Genomic DNA, 21453 nt, shown 5'->3' with positions numbered 1-21453 from the left:
TAAAGTACTACACATGGGAAACAGCAACCCCAGAGCAACGTATCAACTCTATGGTACAACACTGACAGTGGTAGAGAATGAAAGGGACTTGGGGGTGGTTGTGCAGGCAGATATGAAGTTCTCTGAGCAGTGCAGACGGGCTGCAAGAGTAGCTCATGGAGTATTGTCAATGATATACAGGAATTTTTCCAGCAGGGATAAGGAGGTGATTATTCCATTGTATAAGGTGATGGTCAGGCCACACCTAGAGTACTGTATACAGGTCTGGAGGCCTCATTTCAAGAAGGATGTAGAGCTGCTGGAACGAGTACAGAGAAGGGCAACAAGATTAGTGAATGGAACAAAGGGGTGCTCTTACGAAGAAAGGCTTAAGTTTTGCAAATTTCAGTGTCTGGAGACTATGCACCAGCGAGGTGATCTGATAGAGGTGTATAAAGCCTTGAATGGTTTAAGCATGCTCAATGCTGATGGGATTCTTCCTCTAGCTCAGAATAATCACCTGAGAGGGCATAAATTCAAATTGAGGAAAGACAGATGTAGGATAGACGTGCGGAAATTTGCCTTTAGCCAGCGGGTGGTTGGTTGGTGGAACAGACTTCCATCCCTTGTGGTGGAGGTTGATAGCCTAAATAAGTTTAAGGCTCAGCTGGACAGGTATTTTGAACGAACAGAGGGGTGAAGTGGAAGTGGTTTTTTTTTTTTTTTTTTTGGCTGATGCTGCATAAGCTTGCTTTCTTGCATCAAATGCCTCTACTAATGCTAATGCTAATGCTAATGCTAAGTCATGTTCAATATAATAGGTATGCTGGGACCACGATTGTCAAACTCAGAAATGCTCAAAGACGCTCAACTGCACTAGTGTGCACACAGCACATTGCTATAGCATTACTAAAAGAAATATATTAAATGTTTTCAAGTATCCCCATCCCTTCCTTTTCGAAATTTTAAACATAATGGTTTTACCCAACAGTTTTAATTATTTCTGTTGCATTTTCCATCTCAAACTAAATTTACCAAATAGTTCTTTATAAAAGGCATTCATGTTTTTAGTGCATGAGCCGATTCTGAGAAAATAAGGGTGACAGTTGGGCATATACACTAAGTGATCACTGAATTATGACCACCCCTATGAAAACTGAATACGACCTATTGACCACGTGAGGTACGAGAGTGCTCAATTAGTCGACCTACGTAGCATAGATAAGGTGTCAGTGGTTCAGTAGGTAGTAATATTCCGAGCGTGATGGGTAAAAGGAAGAATTTATCGGACTTTGATAAAGGACAGATTGTGGGTGCTCGAAGAGCTAGTGCCTCGATTTCCAAACGGCTGAACTCCTGTGTTCGAGAACCGCCGTTGTTAAAGTGTACTAGAACTGGCGTCAAAATGGTCAAACACCGACCCGACGGTAAAACTGCAAAGGTCAGCGAAAGGTTGATGTTAGAGGTAAGCGACTCGTACAGGCGCAGCACTGTTGAAGAGTTAACTACCCAATACAACATGGGCCAACCTGGAACAATATCTGGCATGACCATGCATCGCACTCTCGCACGTATGGGTTATACCAGCAGACGACCCCTACGGCATCCTCTCCTAACCAAGGTTAGGAGAAGATGCCGTCAGGGGTCGTCTCAGCATCAGTTTTTTTTTTTATACCGTGTTCTGACCAGCACACGCACCGTAGTTCTCCTACAGTTGCTTCGATTTGAACATTATGACTTGCTGGTCATAATGTTTTGGCTCATCTGTGTATATCATTTACAAGCACAATTTCAACACCAAATTTTTATCTGGTAAAGTTTCGGGATTCTTTCACAGTCCTATTTTCAGACCTGAGTGAATCTGTAAATTATGAAAGGGAAACAGATTTTACTGAAGGATAAATTACGATTACAATAAAATATGTGATCAAGCGTCGAGGAAAATTATGGGAGCTTGATTGAGTTTTTTTTTTTTTTCCCAGTCCACGTGGTGTAAAAGTATCTTAATGTACACTGGTGTGCAAAACTTAAGGACCAACACTATTTCTAAAGGTTACAACCACAAAATCTTTACTTAAGATACTCTTTATTGATGAGAGTAGATTCAGTCACAGCAGCGATTCTGGACGTCAAACATCACTGGAAGGGATCGATATAGCGGTCAAGGTGTTCTCGTCGGCGAAGGCGTTATCTTCGATGGACGTTCTCTCTTCCGCGGTGCCATTGGACCTGAGTTCTTGTTTATGGATGATAACGCCACACCCCACCGCACTGCAGCTGTTGATATGCTTTTGGAAAGTGTGGACATTGTTCGTGTGGATTGGCCTGCCCATTCCATCGATCTAAATCCCATCGAACACATATGGGACCCTCTGGGGAGACGCCTAGCGGCACGTCCACACCCGCCAGAAAATGTTCACCAGCTGAAGATGGCACTGACAGATGAATGGACGATGTTACCGCAAGAACTCATCAACAACAATGTTCTAAGTATGGGTAGGCGGTGCAAAGCCTGCATGGACATTAGGGGTGATCATATCTCCTACTGAGGACCACCTCTCACCTTTATTCCATCTTTGGCACTGATGCATCTGTATCATGGCAGCCATGCTATGTTGCCATATTAATAAAATCCTTCTGTACCTTTTTGTTTCGGTTGTTGTGTCAGTGTTATTTCCTTCATTTCTGTACCTCACGAGGTTCCTTTGGTATGCTTTTCCCATATCCCAGCCACTTCTATGAGAAGCTACAGGTGAAAACCTGACTGGTCCTTAAATTTTGCACACCAGTGTACGTATATACAGCGCTGACAATTAGACTGTCTTAGTTAAACACAGTACCATACAGTATGTACTGTAAATTTGTTTTATAAAGTCGTAAAGTTATACTGTATTAGAATTATTTTGCTGACTCAAGAGGGCGTCGTAATTTGTAGATGAATTTTTGATTATCCTCACCAGGTGGAGTTTTTATAAGCACTTGAGTTTCCGTGTGAGCTTTACGAATGCTGTGTAATTAAGATTTCCACTTTTGATGTTTATGTGTTGTAATTTATAAAGAACATTTATATAATGAGCCAAAAGAAGAAAAATGTTGATAAAAATGGATTAACGAAAACTGTGTTGCCATCAGTGTGGTCTAGAGCAATTACACCTTGTTCAAAATGGCCAGATAAGGTATGTTATTTTACTAAATAGGCCAGCAAATGCAAAATGATGGTCGAGGTTATTAGCCAGATTGAGGTCGATGAACTGGATATGTGAATTATTGTAGCAATTTCACATTTAATGGTTCAGAGTAGTAAAATATAATCTCTAGTTTTGTGAAATTCATTATTAAAGTACTGGGTACTACTGCTAATATGACTGTATGCATACTGTTCGATTTTAGTTCATCATTTTAGCAGGATGCTACGAATAGGACCGGAAGGCGGTATTTATTCACCCGAAAGAGTTACTCGAAGTTCGTTCTCTTCCTCTCAAACTAACTATCCCCTTAATTTTTACCATTAATTAATTCCGGGATATATGCACTCCGGTAAAATTGTCCTGTGAGTCTTGAAAACAGTGCAACTTGAAATACTCGCACAGCCTTCCCCACTCTTTAGTACCCTTCCATGTGTGACATGCTGAGGGGTTTCTTTAGTTTCCCCGAGAACTTCTGTGTAAACACTGTTTACCTGCACTAAATTAAAGCTAATTAAGGCAGTAAATATGAGCCAGTAAATAATTCCTGTCACAGTGAAATCTGGGTCATAACTTTTGAAAATAAAAGTGAAATTTAAACTGTGCCAATGCTTTCCAAACTTTTTTTGATGCCAACACAGTCTGCACATGCAAAAAATAATTACAATTCCTTATCACATTGCTTACCAAACTACAAAGCAGAAGAAGCTATACATTGGCAAGGAAGTGGTGAAAAATTAGCAGGAAATTTATTCTTCAGCAGGATAGAAAAAATTGATGTGACTGTGCACCTCTTTCAGGTCTAAGAAATATTGAATTATTTCTGTTTTGTCAGCCACTGACTACCATCACAACTGAAGAAAATATTTTTAAAAACATAGATTCATTTTTTAATGAAGGTTTTAACTGGAATTGGTGTTTAGTGTTCACTGATGGTGCACCTGCAACATTTGGAGTACAAGGTTTTTATGCCAGAGTGAAGGATGTCAACCAGCAGGTGAACAATTCTTATCGATATTGTGATATCAAGCTGTGAATTTTAAAAGCAGGGTCATTCAAGAATAGGATTTTGAGCCAGTATGCTCCGATTACATGTATATATTCTGCCATTCCGAGTTCAGTTGGTTGTCATGAGGCAAAGTCCTTCGAGTTGTGGCATTATGCAATGAGATTGGAACCATTTTTGTATGAAAAAAGAGTGTCCCTTATTTTCAATGGATGGTCTTTTTTTGTCTTTCAGGTATATTTGCCAAAATCAGTAACCTGAATATTTGAATGCAAGCCCACAATCACAGAACTTGTTGGTCTAAAAGAGAAACAGTGGCTTTCAAAGGAAAGCTGCAGTTGTTGGTAGAGAAAAAGAAAAGAAAACTAGTTTATTCCTGACATTAAATTTGCTTTTAGAAGATGAAAATGGTAAGCTTTATGATGTATATAATGTTACTGTGGAACATTTGACAAAACAACCCTTGATTTGAACTTTTGATTTGCAGCTCAGAAGATATGGTTAAGTAAAGCTCAGAGTGAATCATGACATCATCCAAAATCACTCAAATGACATCATCCAAACTGAATTTGGTTGATGTCATTTGAGTCACTGCTTAGCTTCAAGTGAAACTTCGAGATCCAAAACAATAAGGCAGCAGTGCATTAAAAAACACATGCAATTGCTGAGCACATTCTAGATCAAAACAGACTTTGGGTTTCCACAGGAAAAGGTTAGGAAGCACTGTTTTAACTACCATGACTGCTGTCAGCCATTTATTTTGTTAGCTTAATACTTGTTTAATTATCAAATTAATGTAACCTTTAAATAGTAGATTTTTACTTTGGTAGCCAGTTGATGAATTGTTCCTAGTAAGATTATTATGTAACAATGTAAAGAAACAAAGCTATTAACTACATACCAGTTCCTAATGTGTGGCACTGTAATGTACTTCTCTCAGAATGTAAACAGAACTGGGTAAAAATTTAGTACCCGGTACCCCTGGGCATGGCCAACGAATGGTTGAAATGAATGATGTGCTGCTTCTTTTGCTTGAATCCGTCCCCTTTTTTACTAAACAAAAATGAAAGTCGATTAAAAACATGACCCTTCCTATAATTCTGCAATCACATCCTTCACCTTGACAGAACCAATCATCCTCCCCTTTGATTGTTTGTCTGCCATGCCCAGGGGTACTGGATACTAAATTTCAGCCCAGAACTGTAGTTCTGAAAGCTAATTTGCTTTTTTTTTATATATATATATATCTGTTGAGTGAGTTTAATGAAAATCTAGTCATTTGTGTTGCAGAAAAATTTTAATAACTAAAATAACAAATCTTGAGGAATATAATTTTATAAATGCATGGTTCATAGTTATAAATTTGTATTAACAAGAAGAAACCTTGTCCTATGGCATTGTTTCCCAATTTTTTGTGTTGAAAAATAACCATGGATCTTCATACCCTAACTCACTTATATATGTGTGTCTGGATGATAGGTATCCAAAATTAAAAATTCATATCTCAGAATTGATTTATTATATGTTTACAATCTACCTTTATCAGATTGACACAAAAAAAAAATAAATAATAAACTGTCATTATTTGAGTATACAGTCAATCGTACCTCATCGCTACTAATGCGAAAAATGTTGGTGTTTTTTGGTCTCAAATTCCTTTAAAGTTGGGAGTGATTGTAGTCTGTAACGATATTTTGTTTTTAAAAAATAATAAAATTCAAAGTACCCATTACAGAAATTATCCATGGATCCTCTGGGAACTGTTTGTAGATCCCTTGGGATCTGCTGAGCAGTTTGAGAACCACTGTCCTAAAGGGATTACAAAGAATATTATCAAATGAGAATTGCTACATAAATTCACTATATCACTTAGCTGCTTTTCTTTATTTGATTATTTATTTGTTTTCTCATATTAAACTCCTGTTACAACCCTTCTGCTTATAACACTCCCAATTTTAGCACTTTTATCTTCTAGTCCAATGATCAATCTTGTGGAATGGTGGTGGGGGGATCCTACATATAACACTTCCCCTTATAGTGCTCTTTGAGGCCAGTTCCTTTGAAAGTGTTATAGTGGGAGTTTACTGTATATCCTAAACAGTTAGGATTTAAAAGTTTATGTATTTTTAGAAAACAGTAAATTGGCTGGTGATAACCTAATGTGATATACTTTGAGCATCGTTAAAATTGGGTGTTTTTAAAAACTGAAATTCCTTACTGCAAATGAGTAAACATTTCACTGAGAAGCCATTAAGGAAATGAATTTTTGTCAATTCCATTTACTTTCCTGCAATGATATTGTAATAAGATGGGTTATTTTGGATGAATTTTCTGATGTATGGGCCCCACCTTTGGTCATAGCAACTAATTCATCAGGTGGAACTCAAAAAACCTATCCATATAAGATCATTATTTTCTATTCTCCTAAGTTTTAAAAATATTTTCTTAACAAAATTGAAATAGAATTGTGAAAAATGTTAACATTTTCAGGTTATACCTTCTTAATTGCTAATTGATATGTGTTTTGTGTTACATTTGTGTTAGACGTACTTCTTCAAGTATCTTTGTATAAAGTCCTGTTACTTTAATTCATAAGGATAAATTTCATTTCTTGGTAGGCGTAAGTTAAATGTTCTTGTGAGTTTTATTCACAACAAAACTTAACTTTCACCTATAATTTTGAGTTTTATAGGCAATTTTTTGTATGTTAGAATTTGCTTTTTCTAAATAAGTTTTTACAGTGCCCTTAAAAAAGTATCATGAAATTTCTTGGCATGATAAACATTGTTGTTGTTGATTGTGTAGTGAAAGAAAAACGTAATGTACTTTTGGAGAGTGGAGGTCACATCACATGCTTCGTCCAAAAATAAATCACTGAGTAATTTGGGGCACACAGTAGTACAGAGATTTACTCCTTTGTCAGTACTTTAAACTTGACTAGTAGCACCATTAATTTTTGACTTAGTTTATTTATTACTGGTAAGTAACAATGAAATTAATATTTCTAAATTTTGTAAAAGTTCATGCATATTGAATTACTTTGATATGTGAATGTTTGTTTATCACCTGCCTATACACAGCTATCATTGATATGCAGTAAAATATTTAATTTATCAACTTATGACTTTTTTTTAAACTTTCTAATGGATTATTTAATTTTATGTAATATAAAGTAATTTCCACATGTAAATTTCTTCATAAATCATCACAACTGTTGGAATTGAGTGTGTCGGTTATAAAAGTTGAGATTTCAGCAGCATGAGCAGATTCTTATTCTTAAAATCTTAAGGTACATCCAAATATTATATTTGTGAAAGGAGGATAGAAAACTGACATCATAGTTGAAATCAAAATAGAATTGCCTGCTGTTATTTTACAAAAATGAGTCGCACACAGTGAATGGAGGAGATCTGAAACGCATTTGGGGCTTCACTTTGAAATTTAAATTGGAAAACAGATATGCTTATCTTTTTGTGTTGAACTTGAATATCAGTTCTTTGTTGAGATGATGAAATGAAATAGCTTCATGAGCTGTCTTTTCTAGTATCTTACATGCTAAGATATACTGTGTAATTATGAAATATTAAAAAAATGGAGGTTTTCCTGAATTTGTCTTAAATATTTTTCTGAGAAAATGGTATATAGTGAAAGGGATAAAATATCTTGAAATGCAAGACAGTGGTAATTAATGTGTAATTTTGGCTTACAGGTAACAAACCTTGAATTACCTGGGAAGAAATTTGGAATGGATAACATTTAGACCAAGGCATGTAAACTGTGGTCCATAGATGTCTAGGAGGTCCACAGACAAGTCTGTGGGAGTTTGTAAGAAGGTGGACTCTCTTGATTATGCATCACAAATTAGTTTTATAGTTAAGACACAAGCATTCCCATCATACTAATTCTGAATGCTGTGTTGTTAGTTTTTTCTTTTAGCATTTCAGGAAGCTGAATTATAAACAACTGTGTATTGATTGGTCTGCATACAGACAGACAGTTCAATAGATTTTTAATTTTATTTTTTTAAATCTGCATATTTTGAAAGGTGGGAAGGCAAATTTTGAAGGTAGGTTAGAATTTTTTTGGTTGCCCATTACAATTTTTTCTTATTGCTAGTAAAGATAAGAACCAAATAGGTTCTTCAGTAAAGCTAGAAACCAAAAGAGGACTGGGACCAAAGAAGTTTGCACAACATTGGTCCAGACTATAATACAAAGGTGGGGAGTAAGTTCCAAAAACATTAGGGTGCCTTTGATGCTGCATGCAATTAGTGCCCAAAGTAAATCTCATCTAAGTAACTAATGACATATGGGTCTTAGATAAAATAAAAGCAGATGCAACCATAAGTGAAATTCTATATGATATTGCAAATAAAGTCCATACTTTGTAAGTAACACTTTTCAGAGTACTACCATTTAAAAAAAAATTAGGAAGAGGATCCCTTCCTCAACATGTTTTGTGAAAAAATTGAACCAATGAGTACTTTGTCTGTAGCTAATGGCAGAGGACACAACCAAGTTGCGATAGCTACTGTTGAAGAAATTGCTGTTGCTGTACCATACACAATTCACAGTCATCCACTAGGGCTTGGCATCATTGGGACAAGTAGATATTTCATGAGCATTAGTTCACAAAGCACTTTGATTCCTTGTTCAGTGGTTTCTTTATGAGATCCATTTGCTGTACCATTTAACTCCATGTGATCCATAAGAGTTATACTGATTTTATTGTATTGTTTCTGGCTTGGAAGGAAATAGAGTTGTCACCTCTCTTGATTGAATAATGCCATTTTGGGGTTCAAGGTTTTGTTGTAATTTTTCCAGGGCATAGAGTGATAGTGAAAAAAAAACAAGTTCCATTCCATTTTCAGGTATGATATTATTTTACATTTTTCTTAAATACTGGCAAAGGATGAAAGGAAGCGGGCTTATATAGTATCAGCTAAAAAATGCTACCTGCTTCCATATCACTAGACAGAAATTTATTTCAACAATCTTAGTTCAATCCAGTTACTCTCTGGCTAAAACCAAAATTTTGTATATCTGTCCTGCAACTATCTTTTTTCAATTTCAATTTTTGTCCCCTTATGCGTGTTTTCTAGAAAAGATGCCATCAGTGTTCAGTTTACTCAGTCCATTTAAAACTTTAAATACTTCAATCAGGTGCCAAATTCCATGCACTCCAATTTGCAGAAAACCCTTGGTAAGAGTACCATTTTGTGTCCCTGACTAAACTTGTTACTCTTCTTTGCACCTGTTCTTCCAGCATATCCACATCCTCCTGAAATGAGGCTTTCAGACCTGAATGCAGTACTCAAGATGCATCCTAGCCATTGCCTTATGCATGGGGATAACACCTCCTTGTACCTGCTTAGCAAAATTCCTGTATATCATTGACAGAACTGCATGAGCTGTTCTAGCAACCTGTCTACACTGTGCTCACAGAATATGTTGGGCTGTACAATTAAACTCCCTTCCCCACCCATTTTCTTTTTCATTTTCCACTATCTTCAGTGGTACCATCCAATTAGTGTTCTGATATTACTGCTACTACAGACAAAGTAACAATTTATTAGGAGCAATAAAAACATGGTTATATTGTTATTAAATTAAACTTAGGAAACACTTGAACCACAGACAAGAATAAATATAGCAAATTATTTCAATTTCATTTGGCAGAAAATGTGATGTATATGGACATTTGATTAACTTTTCATGATAATGATGATATTGTTATATGTGCCAAATCCTTATTTGCATCATTGAGTTGTGCTGATCATGTATATGTATTGTTCAGAAATGTCTCCTAATAGTGAAATAGCAAAAAAATATGATTCTGAAAGAACAAAATTAGCAGGTGCTGTTAGTGACAGATAGGAAAAAAGTAGTAGTAATGGCTCTGAAAAATGTGCCATTTTCAGTTGGAGCAGATGGAGCATTTAACTAAATGCTCAAGGAAAAATTTAAAATGTCGGCCTAATTTGCTGTTGCATTGATGTACAGTTTAAAGTAGATGTGTTTACCTTGGAAAACATTTTACATTCAGATTTCACTAGCAACTTTCTGTGTACTGTTGTTATTACTATGTGTACGAGAGTTTAACATCCTTATTTATATCTGCCATTCTCAGTCTAAGCAAATTTCAAATATCACATTTCTTACCTTCAGTTTCTTTGGTCGAAATTTGTGTGTTATCTTAACAGTATTTGAAATACCTCTGTACTGGAATGCTTTCGCACCTGCCATGACTTTATCTTCACTATGTATCGTTATGAGAGAGTTGATGTCTCTTATAAGGATGCACGTTGAGCATTCTTATAAGTGAGCTGCAGATGCAGATATACAATTTACACATTTAACATCAATATGAATATTTAAACATGCTTACAGTAGTTTTTAACTTAACATAGACATTAGAGAGATGAACTGCTTAATTCATGACTATTTAAGTGAGATTGGTTGGAGCTAAAAAAAAAAAAAAAAAAAAAAAGCAGTCCTTGAAATAGGTTATGACTCAGATTGAAATGTTATTGCAGTGATTTGACCTGGTGAATTAGAAATTAACCTGGATGATGGAACCTCATTACAGATAAATAGCAGTTTTTACAGTACTTTCTCATATGGGAATTGTTTATTTAAAGTCCAACATTAAGGCAAGACATTGCAACAAGAGAGATAAATATCTGCTTTATCTTTCAATTAAATTTAAAATGGGCTTAAGTCCCATATTCATATGATTTGTTCACCTTTGAACAATTTATATCAAAGTGGTGTTAATTTTATCCTTGAAATTTTAATGACTGTTCTTCTAGCATACTTAATGTAAATACAGCATTTCATATTTAATAAATGTAATTTTTTTAACCCTCAAATGTTAGTTTTCTGTGGTTATGCAGAAACTCTCTTAACTAAAGCAAATGCCATATATATGAGGTATGATCAGAGTTCAGGGTCCGGTTTTGAAATTGTGTTGCTGTTGCAACTTTTTACAGCCTGTTTGGTAACTCATATAGATATAGTAATACATATAGCACTTGTTTATCTTGGCATAACTGTCCATAAAGTTTCTAGTAAAATTATTTGTTATGGAACATGTCAATCAATTTTAATAAAAGATTTTGAATGCAATGCATTTCAGCTTAGTTTGTGCATTGCTGATGATCACACAGAATGGCAAAGTCTTTGCATGTCAGGATCTTCATCAACATGCTGCTCCTGACCCAAACTATTTTTTTCTTCCATCATCACTGCTGATGAATTGTGGGTGTATGGCTATGACCTGGAAACAAAGGCTGAGCTGTCTCATTGGAAGAATGCCTTCACCAAGGCTCATAAAAGCAAGTAAACTGTATCATGCTTATCATATTTTTGACTCGCAGGGCATATTGTTCACTGTGATGTAGCCATTCATGGTCAAACAGCGAACTGGGAATAAGACAAACAATTCTCTCGTGATTCTATTTGGAGAAAACAGCTGGAAAAGTAGGCTTCAGGAAATTGCCATTTGTATCATGATTAATTCCTTGCACACTTGGTGGTTTCCATCCAAAAATTTCTTGCAAAACATTCCATCTCTGTCATCAACTCCCCCTCCACCATATTCATTGGATTTAGTTCCCTGTGAGTTCCCCCCTCCTCACAAACTTAAAGCTCCTTTGAATGGCCACCAATTTGCAACAACTGAAGAAATTATTTAGAATGTGACATGGGAACTATTAGGAGTTCCAAGAGGAGTCTATGAGGAACACTTACTAAAGTGTTGGAATCAGTTTATACAGTGTCAAGTCAAGGAAACTACTTCGAAGCTTAACCCAACCCAATAGAATGGATGGGTGAAATGAGGGGTTTTTTTTTTTTTTTTTTGGCTGATGCTGTATAAGCTTGCTTTCTTGCATCATATGCCTCTGCTAATGCCAAATAGCCAGTAAGTCTCATCATATCCCTAAATATTAGTTCCTAAACATTTTGATTACACATCACACACCTACTTTACACAACTGAATTTCCACCTCATTAGTAAGAATGCACATCATGCCTGTTATTCAACAGTCATGTTTTTGGCATTATGAAATTTACTCTGAGGTTTGAATAGCATTTTTCAAAAAAATTTTTTTTTAATTGCACATATTTATTGAAATACATAACACACTACTATGTTTGGTGTCTCTGAAGTCAGCAGCATTAAGGGAATGTGTTGCTCTTGGCAGTAATTTCACAAAAGCAATACTGAGCAAGGTGATATGAGCAACATAGTACACACACATTCTTAGTTCTGTTCATAATTAAGTGTTCTCCCCAGAAATTTTGCCAGCCGGGTGGCATTACGAAGTAGCCAGGTGGGAAAGTATAATTCTTTGCAATATTATAAAATTTTCTATTTATAAATGTGACTTAAGTAATCCAGAGCAAAAATTAACATTATATGCTCCTGTTGCATTGATCTCAATCACATAGTATGTTTGAATTAATATCGATCAAGATCAGTGAGCAGTACCATACAGTACCGCTAGAATCACTTAAATTTTAGCCGGGTGGTCAGTTAAAGTCACCGGGTGGTGCACCCATTCCATAGGTCCTGGGGAGAACACTGATTAAAATTTCCATGTGTGTGGGGTCCACTTTTTTTAAGAGTCAATTCTCTTCACGTAGCACATGCATGAAGGGGTAATCAATTCAGAGAGAGTGGATTTGTTTATGCTCTACCCCAGTGATTCCCAAACTTTTGTCACTCAGCTGACGCTTGAAATTAAATATGCTGTATTCACAATACCTGAACAGTAACTGCCTTGAACACCCCAGCACCTAATAGCAAGATGCTGGGGTGCACAATTCAAGAACCACTGCAGTCAGTCCTCTCATTATGCACCAGTCATCATATATATAGCCTTGCATGTGGTCATCTTTCTGCCTCTTTGTGTGTTTTCATGTTTTTGACTAACGTTTATATTTTAACCAAACATATTTTGGACTTTTTTGTAACGCTTTACCTATTGTGCAGTATCAAATGAATATGCAGCCTAGGATAGTCTACATTTTGTTTGCATGTATATCTTTTTCCATAACCTTGTTCTTATCTTTTTATTGTATTGTCAGCCTTATCATTGCTTTTGTGAAGTTTACTGTGATGTGTTTATATTTTTTATTGTGGCCCTTAGTCTTGTCAAACTGCAGTTTTCCAAACATGATACTTTTCAGGAATGTATCCCTCGTGGTTACTGAGGAATTACTCTATAGCAAAATTGATTGGCAGAGATGTTGGTGTTTGAATGCTTTAGATATAGAAAATACCATTGCGCTTTTTTTGTCTTGAATCCACTTTTGCTTAATCTGTGATAGAGCACATTATTCAACCATAAAGAGTTATTGTAGGTTTTACCACATTTATTCTTTAGAGGTTTTTTTTTTTTTTTTATTAAAAACAATCAGGTTTAGTTATTATACAATTGCATTTTTAAATTAAAGATTATTTTATTATACTCCAATTTTATAACTCTACACCTATTAGATATTTGTGCTACAGAAAAAATATATAATTTTAATCAAAATATCAATATATCATAATTTTACATTCATGAAATTATGTTGCATTTTAGATTGTTTATAGTTTCTTGATTACTTTAAAATTTTGTTTCTTTTAGGATGAATTCCTTGATGTTATTTACTGGGCTCGTCAAATCATGGGAATTATTTTAGGAGTAGCATGGGGACTTGTACCTTTAAAAGGATTTTTTGGAATAGCACTGTAAGTAAAATGAGGTTGTTATGAACAGTCCATAAAAATTTGTGCATAGCGTGACCACAATGTTTTGTTACCCCTAGTTGTATAAATGGTTACCACAGAATTGCAGGCTTTTTACACACATTACAGCATGACACATGACAACATATGACACAAGCCTTAATTATCCAGTGGATTCATTTTTTATCTATTATTCTTGTTGACAGTAAACAATTTGCATCTTTGTTCTGCATGACATTTTGGAGAGTATTTGCAAGTAGTGCAACTTGAGAGCAAGTTTCACTGCTAGTTAAGCTCAATAGTTTCATAGCACAGCTATGCAACAATCTTGTTTATGAAACCCCAAAGAGAATTATCACACACCAACTGATCTGGGCTTTGAGGTCTGACCACGCAGGTGAAATAAGTAGCTTAGTGAGGTTTTCCTGGAACACTAGCTTGTTTGTGAGTCACCCAAGCTACTTGTAAATAACTGTTGGAACCATATTTCTTTAATACTGCAGTTAAGCAGTAGACATATTTGGACATGCTGCAAATCTGGTTCCTGTTATAGTTGGAAAACCTTAGTACAGGCTGGCCTCAATTAACACGATTAATTCATTCCGCGAGCACATCGCGCAAAGTGGAAACACATTAATCGAATATAATAATCAATAGTAAAAATTATAATTGGTCCTCCTTGACCTTCAGGAATGTCCATAAAAAAAATTTTTTTAAATAATTTTTAATTACTTTTTAACTGTATACCATGTAAAAGATAATGAAAATAATTATGGAATGCACCGTGGATTATTTTAAATTTTCAAGGGAATCACAGCGATGTCGGACACCGTGCAAACTACTAGCTCGAGTTAGTTCATAGTTTCAACATTTCTTATTAAGTTGTTTGGACCTAATAAACAGAACTGTTAGGTATTTCTTTTGGTCTAGGTGCGCCATGAAAAAATTACTGAGACACTAAGGGTGCCATGAACCGAGAAAGTTTGGGAACCTCTGACATAAAATACACAATGAAGAAACAATTACGGAAATATTTGAACAAAGTCATTTGAACAGTGTTGACTTTCTCTTTACATCAATCAATTTCTGATAGCTGACAACAATCTTCTCTGGGCCCTGGCTAAATAAATATCGCAGAGAACCTCAAACCTTTTGTTTGAGGTTCTCTGCGATACAAAAGATTTCATCTAGTTCTTTTACTGTTATTCCTTTGCGGTAACATTTTCGTCTGGCTCATTTAAAAATTAGAATTTTTAAATGCAAGTTTGCATTGACTTTATTAGCGGGAAACAAACAAGTAACACGTCTTCTAATGATGGTTGATGGAACACACTGAGGCTGGCAGCAGGCAAATGTTTGTTTATTGCCCATCCGACACGCAGTAAGCTTGATGTGCGAAATCTTTTTCAACTATCACATAAAAAAAAAAAATAGCATTAACTGGAAATTTGCATTGTGTAAAGTGAAAAGTGGTATAATTTTTTCGAATAGTGGTAACTGAAAAATGCGTTAATGGAACTCGCGTTATGCGAGGCCTGGCTGTATTAACAATGTCTGATTCCAGAAAACATGGCACTGCCACAGTTAGTTGCAGCAGCCATGTGACAACATGTGGAGGATTGTTCCATTTCTTCTACAAAATGTAGGTCCTTCTTGGACCAAAATGCAACATTCTGTGACCAACAGTATTGGCATATTACCCATTCATCACTGAAAATGACTTTACCACATTTTGTTATTGTCAAATGGGAATATTGGTGTTATATATAATATGGATGGGTGTTGTTGCCAGACTCATCCCTCACAGGCAGCTCTTTTATTATCTTTATTGGCAGCTCTTTTATTGTCTTTATTGGCAGCTCTTTTATTGTCCAGATGAAAATTTAGACCAGATATTTCATATGCTGTGTACTGTCATACAAGGTATTCCAAGTTCTGTGGATCATTTTGTTTCACCGAGTGGTCAAGCATGAAGGTGCAGTAGTGCATTTGGGTGGACTGTGGTTCAAGCCCACATGACCATGGCTGCTAAATATGGCTAACAAATGTATTCACTGGCAAAATGATTAACCCCTTGCTGGAACATTTTTTTCCTGAAAATGTGCCATAACGGATCGACTTTTTTTTATTTTACAGATTAAAAGTATGCATCATGCGAATACTCATTGTTAGTTTTTTGTGTTTTTTATAATTTTTTAGTAGAAAATACATGGGAGTAATTAACTCATTTGGGCTATCCCGAGTTATCTCGTGTATGCCAAAAAGTGTGCAAATTATACAGATTTTTTTAATAAATTAGCGCTAAAAGAAAGGAACAGAAAAACACTCTTCACTACTTATTTTTTAAATAAATTTAAGAAATAAAGTGGAATGCACAAGCGGTAACCTCCTGCCACAAGCGATAATCGTGAACTAACTACATTCTGACACATGGCCTCTGCAAGTGGATAGGCGAGGTAAGCGTTGCTTATGGGCTGCAGTTCAAGAGAGTGCTGAAATATTTTTCAATATTGTTTTCTAATTGGTTAACGCTTATCGGTATTCAGCATTTAGGATAGCAAATTTTATTTTGTTTACTGGCAGCACATAGGAATGCACGCTACTATTCTGACATTGCTGTACAATAAGTAAATACATGAAAGCCAGTTGTCTGCTACCAGGCGTAAGAAAATCCCAAGAAATCTCAGGATTTATCTGGCTAATTTTGCATTAGCCAGATAAATGCCTGAGAAAATACATTTCAATCATAAATTTGGAGGTATTATTGTTTGCTTCGGGTATTATTGTATCCCGAGATATTTCATGTAGTTTCAAATAACTTTTAAAACCAAAAACAAGATATCTCGGGATAATCCATGAAGGGGTTAATTGTAAACCCTTCTGACCTAGTGATCATGACAGAGTATACACATTGTTTGAATTATATTTTAATGCTGCTTCCCATTGTGGAAATATCTATTTTCAAGGAACCTTCTTGCCTGCTTCTCTTCCATTGTCTTCCCAATTTGTGGACATCCATGGATACAAACCCTGACAATGATCTGTTCTATGGCATAATTGCTTATCACAGGTTTCATTCAGCTAACCTGCCAAAACAGGAAACTAATTTCAGTTGTACATAGATACACATATTTCAGGGAGTGGGAAGGGGAATAACAAGCTTTGTGTTATGTTGTAATATGTGTGTAAAGTACTGCTGCTGTGTGGTAACAGATTTTACAAGGGGTAACAAGAAATTGCATCTACCCTTTACTTTTATGAATTGCTCTAATTAAATGTTTAAAAATTGTCATTTTTTAAACTTTTTTGTATAACAGATGGCAGTAATTTTATATCACGTTTACACCTTCTTTTATGTGGTACAGCCAAATGTCACACAGTTTTTAACACTATATGTTACAGTCAGCAGTGTTGAGTTCTCACATTAATTGCCAGCCCGAAACGTCATTTTTAAAAATAAAAATGGCAAACAAAATTAAGTTTCATAGAGCTTATTTCAAAAATGAGTATCAATTTAGCTTACAACTGACATTGGCACATGCAGACTAAAATTATTACAGTAATACTGTAATAATTTTACACTGGTGTGCAAAACTTAAGGACCAACACTATTTCTAAAGGTTACAACTACAAAATTTTTACTTAAGGTACTCTTTACTGATGAGAGTAGATTCAGTCTCAGCAGCTAATCTGGCGAGAGGTTGGCACACGGTATCACCCCGCAAACATCACTGAAGGGGATCGATATGGCGGTCAAGGTGTTCTCGTCTGGGGAAGCATTATCTTGGATGGACGTACACAACTCCAGATACTGGAAAGCGGTACTGTAACCGTGCATGCTACTGTACTGAGGTAATCCTTCCCCATGTGTGTCTGTTCCGATGTGTCATTGGTCCCGAGTTCGTGTTTATGGATGATAATGCCACACCCCATCACACTGCAGCTGTTGATATGCTTTTGGAAAGTGAGGACACTGTTTGTATGGATTGGCCTGGTACGTCCACACCCACCAGAAAATGTTCACCAGCTGAAGATGGTGCTGACAGAGGAATGGACGATGTTACCGCAAGAATTTATCAACAACATTGTTCTAAGTATGAACAGGCAGTGCAAAGCTTGCATCAACATTAGGGGTCGCCATATCTCCTACTGAGGACCACCTGATGCATCTGTATCATGGCAGCCAGTGCTATGTTGCCATTTTTCAATAAAGTCCCTCTGTACCATTTTGTTTCTGTTGTGTCGGTGTTGTTTCCTTCATTTCTGTAGCTCACAAGGTTCCTTTGGTATGCTTTTCCTATATCCAGGCCACTCCTGTGAGAAGCCACAGGTGAAAACCTGACTGATCCTTAAATTTTGCACACCAGTGTATATAAAATTACACTCCTTATATGGAGTTCACATGAAATTAAATTTTTCTTTTCAAACTTTTCCGAATTAAAGTAAAAAAATAAAATTTATTCAACTGATTGTGAGCTTTTCTGTTTTCTCAAGAGAAAAATTCTGCTTTTTTCTATACTTTAAGAGAAAATTAGTGATCACGTGCATCAGATTTCATTACTTATATGTATTGAGTGGGTCAAGTAAGGTCTACAACATAAAAATTTGTATTCATTATTTTGATTTATTTATTTTTTGTATGTATTCCTGTTACTAAAACCAGATGTGATTATGAACACTACATAGTAGTTGTGATCCATTATTTCAGGCATGTATTTTGCATCAGAAATATCAATTAAGTGTTTACTTGAAATACCCACTACCTCTCATTTAATGCTATATGGTTATAAATTAGAGTACATAAGTTTACTATGGTTTGAATGTAATTATCAATTGTACATAGCCTTAAAATATAATAAAAAATTAAGGCAATTTGGTGAGAAGTTACTCCCCACACCAAGGAGTGAAATTGCCTCTCGACTCAGGACCTGTGGTCACATGATACAACTACACACACAATTGAAATCTAGACAAACTGTTATCATTTGATAGGTCATTGAGAAGAAGGAAAATATGAAAATGGCAAAATACAAAAATGGTAGCTGGATTTTACAAATTGAAGTCTAAGGGATCAAGCCCATGCCTGGGTATTTTTTTAGCTATCTGCAAAATAAGTTTTGGTGCCCCCTTTCCTTTTTTGAAATATATCAACTGAACACATTCAGAGATCTGGTAAATTAGATTGGTATTTAAATAAGTGAATATATTATAATTATTTATTATATAAAATTGCAACTTAATATACAGGGTGTTTCAGTTAAACGTTTCAGAATTTCTAAGAGGGGTAGGGTACATCCTGACAACTCGAAATCATATAGCAATGTGGGGTCGGAAATGCTTTCCTGAAGCGGTGTTGTACACAGAAGCACCATAAAGAAAAGAGACGGTAAGTGAGAAATCGTTTTAATAATACATGAAAAGAAGCAAAAGGTACATGGATTAAAGTAAGTGTTCGAAGTTTCTTCCACGGGCTACAATGCACGCCTCACATCTCCGACGCATGGACATCCGAACATTCTGGAATACTCCAGGCGAATTTCGAATTTCTTGAACAAGAACGCCAAGTTAGTAGGATGGATGATTACACGAACGCAGAGTTAGCCGATATGCATTTGGCGTACGGGGCTGCAAATTGTAGTGGGCCAGCCGCACAGCGTTTGTACGCGGAACGATATCCGACGAGACGTATTCCCAGTCATAATTTCTTTGCAAGACTGCACCAGAGGTTAGATGAGAGAGGTTCATTCGAAAGAGCTGACAGGGACAGGGTAAGAACAGCACGGACTCCAGCCGTCGAACAGAATGTGCTGCAGCATGTACAGGGGAATCCAAGAATGAGTACACGAAGTCTAGCAAACGCAGTCGGGGTTTCCCATTGCAGCGTCTGGAGGATTCTCCGAGAACAAGACATGCATCCGTTTCACGTGCAGCGTGTCCAGACACAGCAACCGGAGGATTATGCACCTCGTATTGCTTTCGCACAGTGGTACCTTGGAAAATGTGCTACAAATCCCCTTTTTCCTGCTGAAGTGTTGTTTTCCGATGAGGCATCCTTCACAAGGGAAGGAATTTTCAACACGCATAACGACCATATCTGGGCGGTCGAGAACCCCCATGCAATACGACGTCGTGCAGCACAGATTCGATTTTCGGTCAATGTATGGGCCGGTATTATGGGAGATCACCTCATCGGACCTTACCTGTTACCGTGTCGTCTAACCGGACCTATCTACTTGATCTTTCTGCAGCAAGTATTGCCACAACTTTTGAGAGATGAACAGATTTCTGCATCGACGCAACAGACAATGTGGTTCCAACACGATGGAGCCCCTGCCCATTATAGCGGAGATGTTCGTAACTACCTGGATGTCACATTTGGTCAACAGTGGATCGGACGTGGTGGTCCCGTGCGTTGGCCTGCTCGGTCACCCGACCTATCATGTCTTGATTTTTATTTCTGGGGTCATATGAAATCGCTAGTTTATGACACCCCTGTTGACAATGCTGAGGAGCTGGTTGCAAGAATCGCAGTAGCTGCCGAAGAAATTCGAAATTCGCCTGGAGTATTCCAGAATGTTCGGATGTCCATGCGTCGGAGATGTGAGGCGTGCATTGTAGCCCATAGAAGAAACTTCGAACACTTACTTTAATCCATGTACCTTTTGCTTCTTTTCATGTATTATTAAAACGATTTCTCACTTACGGTCTCTTTTCTTTATGGTGCTTCTGTGTACAACACCGCTTCAGGAAAGCATTTCCGACCCCACATTGCTATATGATTTCGAGTTGTCAGGATGTACCCTACCCCTCTTAGAAGTTCTGAAACGTTTAACTGAAACACCCTGTATAATTGAAAAGTATGGTCATGCTGTTTTATAATACCATGGCCATAATTTCAGGATTGATTTGGGACCCAAAAATAATGAAAAAAATTTATGTAAGCTTGTTTGATACTGAATGCTTATGCAGCTGTGGCTGTTTGAATTAAAAAAAAAATGACTATGGAGTTTTCAATGGTAAAAAATAATAAAATGATAAAATACAAATAAGTAAACATACTTAGTGAAATGTGTATTGATACTAGATACACATTTGCTTATTCTTATTTATTTTGAATTTTTATATTTTTCCTATTAAACTCCTTAACCTTTTTTTTTTTTTTTTTTTTTTTTTTTAATTCAAACAGCCATAGCTCTGTAACTGTTCAGATTTAAATGCATGTTTCTATGAACTGTTTTAGGTCCTGAATCAATCCTGAAAACACAGCCATATGCCAACTTTTGACTTTTAAAATGCTAGAGATTTAATTTAACTTGTACTACAAATTAAATTTCAATGACAAAATACTCATTTTATATCAAAATATAGCCATAGGATTGTTTACAAGTTAGCTCACCTAATTTTTTCTGTTTGTGGATTTCTGTTTGGATTGTTATTACACATTAATTGATTGTGATTGCTTTAGGAAAGAAACTGTAGCAGAATTAGCACATCTTGAAAAATGTTTTGTTTATAACAATGGCACTGCTATTCAGAGGCTGTCAA

General features: G+C 36.1%; 1 protein-coding gene across 1 annotated transcript in view; it reads left to right on the top strand.

The window, feature by feature from the left end:
* Positions 1-2968: 2968 nt before the first annotated feature.
* LOC150082913 (GEL complex subunit OPTI) overlaps positions 2969-21453 on the top strand; it is a 39095-nt gene continuing 20610 nt past the window's right edge. Inside the window, exons 1-2 of the mRNA XM_090376908.1 lie at positions 2969-3155; positions 13808-13911. Coding sequence (XP_090233034.1) covers positions 3051-3155; positions 13808-13911 — 209 coding nt within the window. The 5' untranslated portion in view covers positions 2969-3050. The remainder of the gene's footprint in view (positions 3156-13807; positions 13912-21453) is intronic.

This window comes from Mastigoproctus giganteus, chromosome 7 (genome assembly GCF_048544385.1).
Source record: "Mastigoproctus giganteus isolate SK-2022 chromosome 7, ASM4854438v1, whole genome shotgun sequence".
NCBI lineage: Eukaryota > Metazoa > Arthropoda > Arachnida > Uropygi > Thelyphonidae > Mastigoproctus > Mastigoproctus giganteus.
The sequence above is the reverse complement of the archived record's forward strand: the minus strand, read 5'-3'. Positions and strand labels throughout refer to the sequence as shown.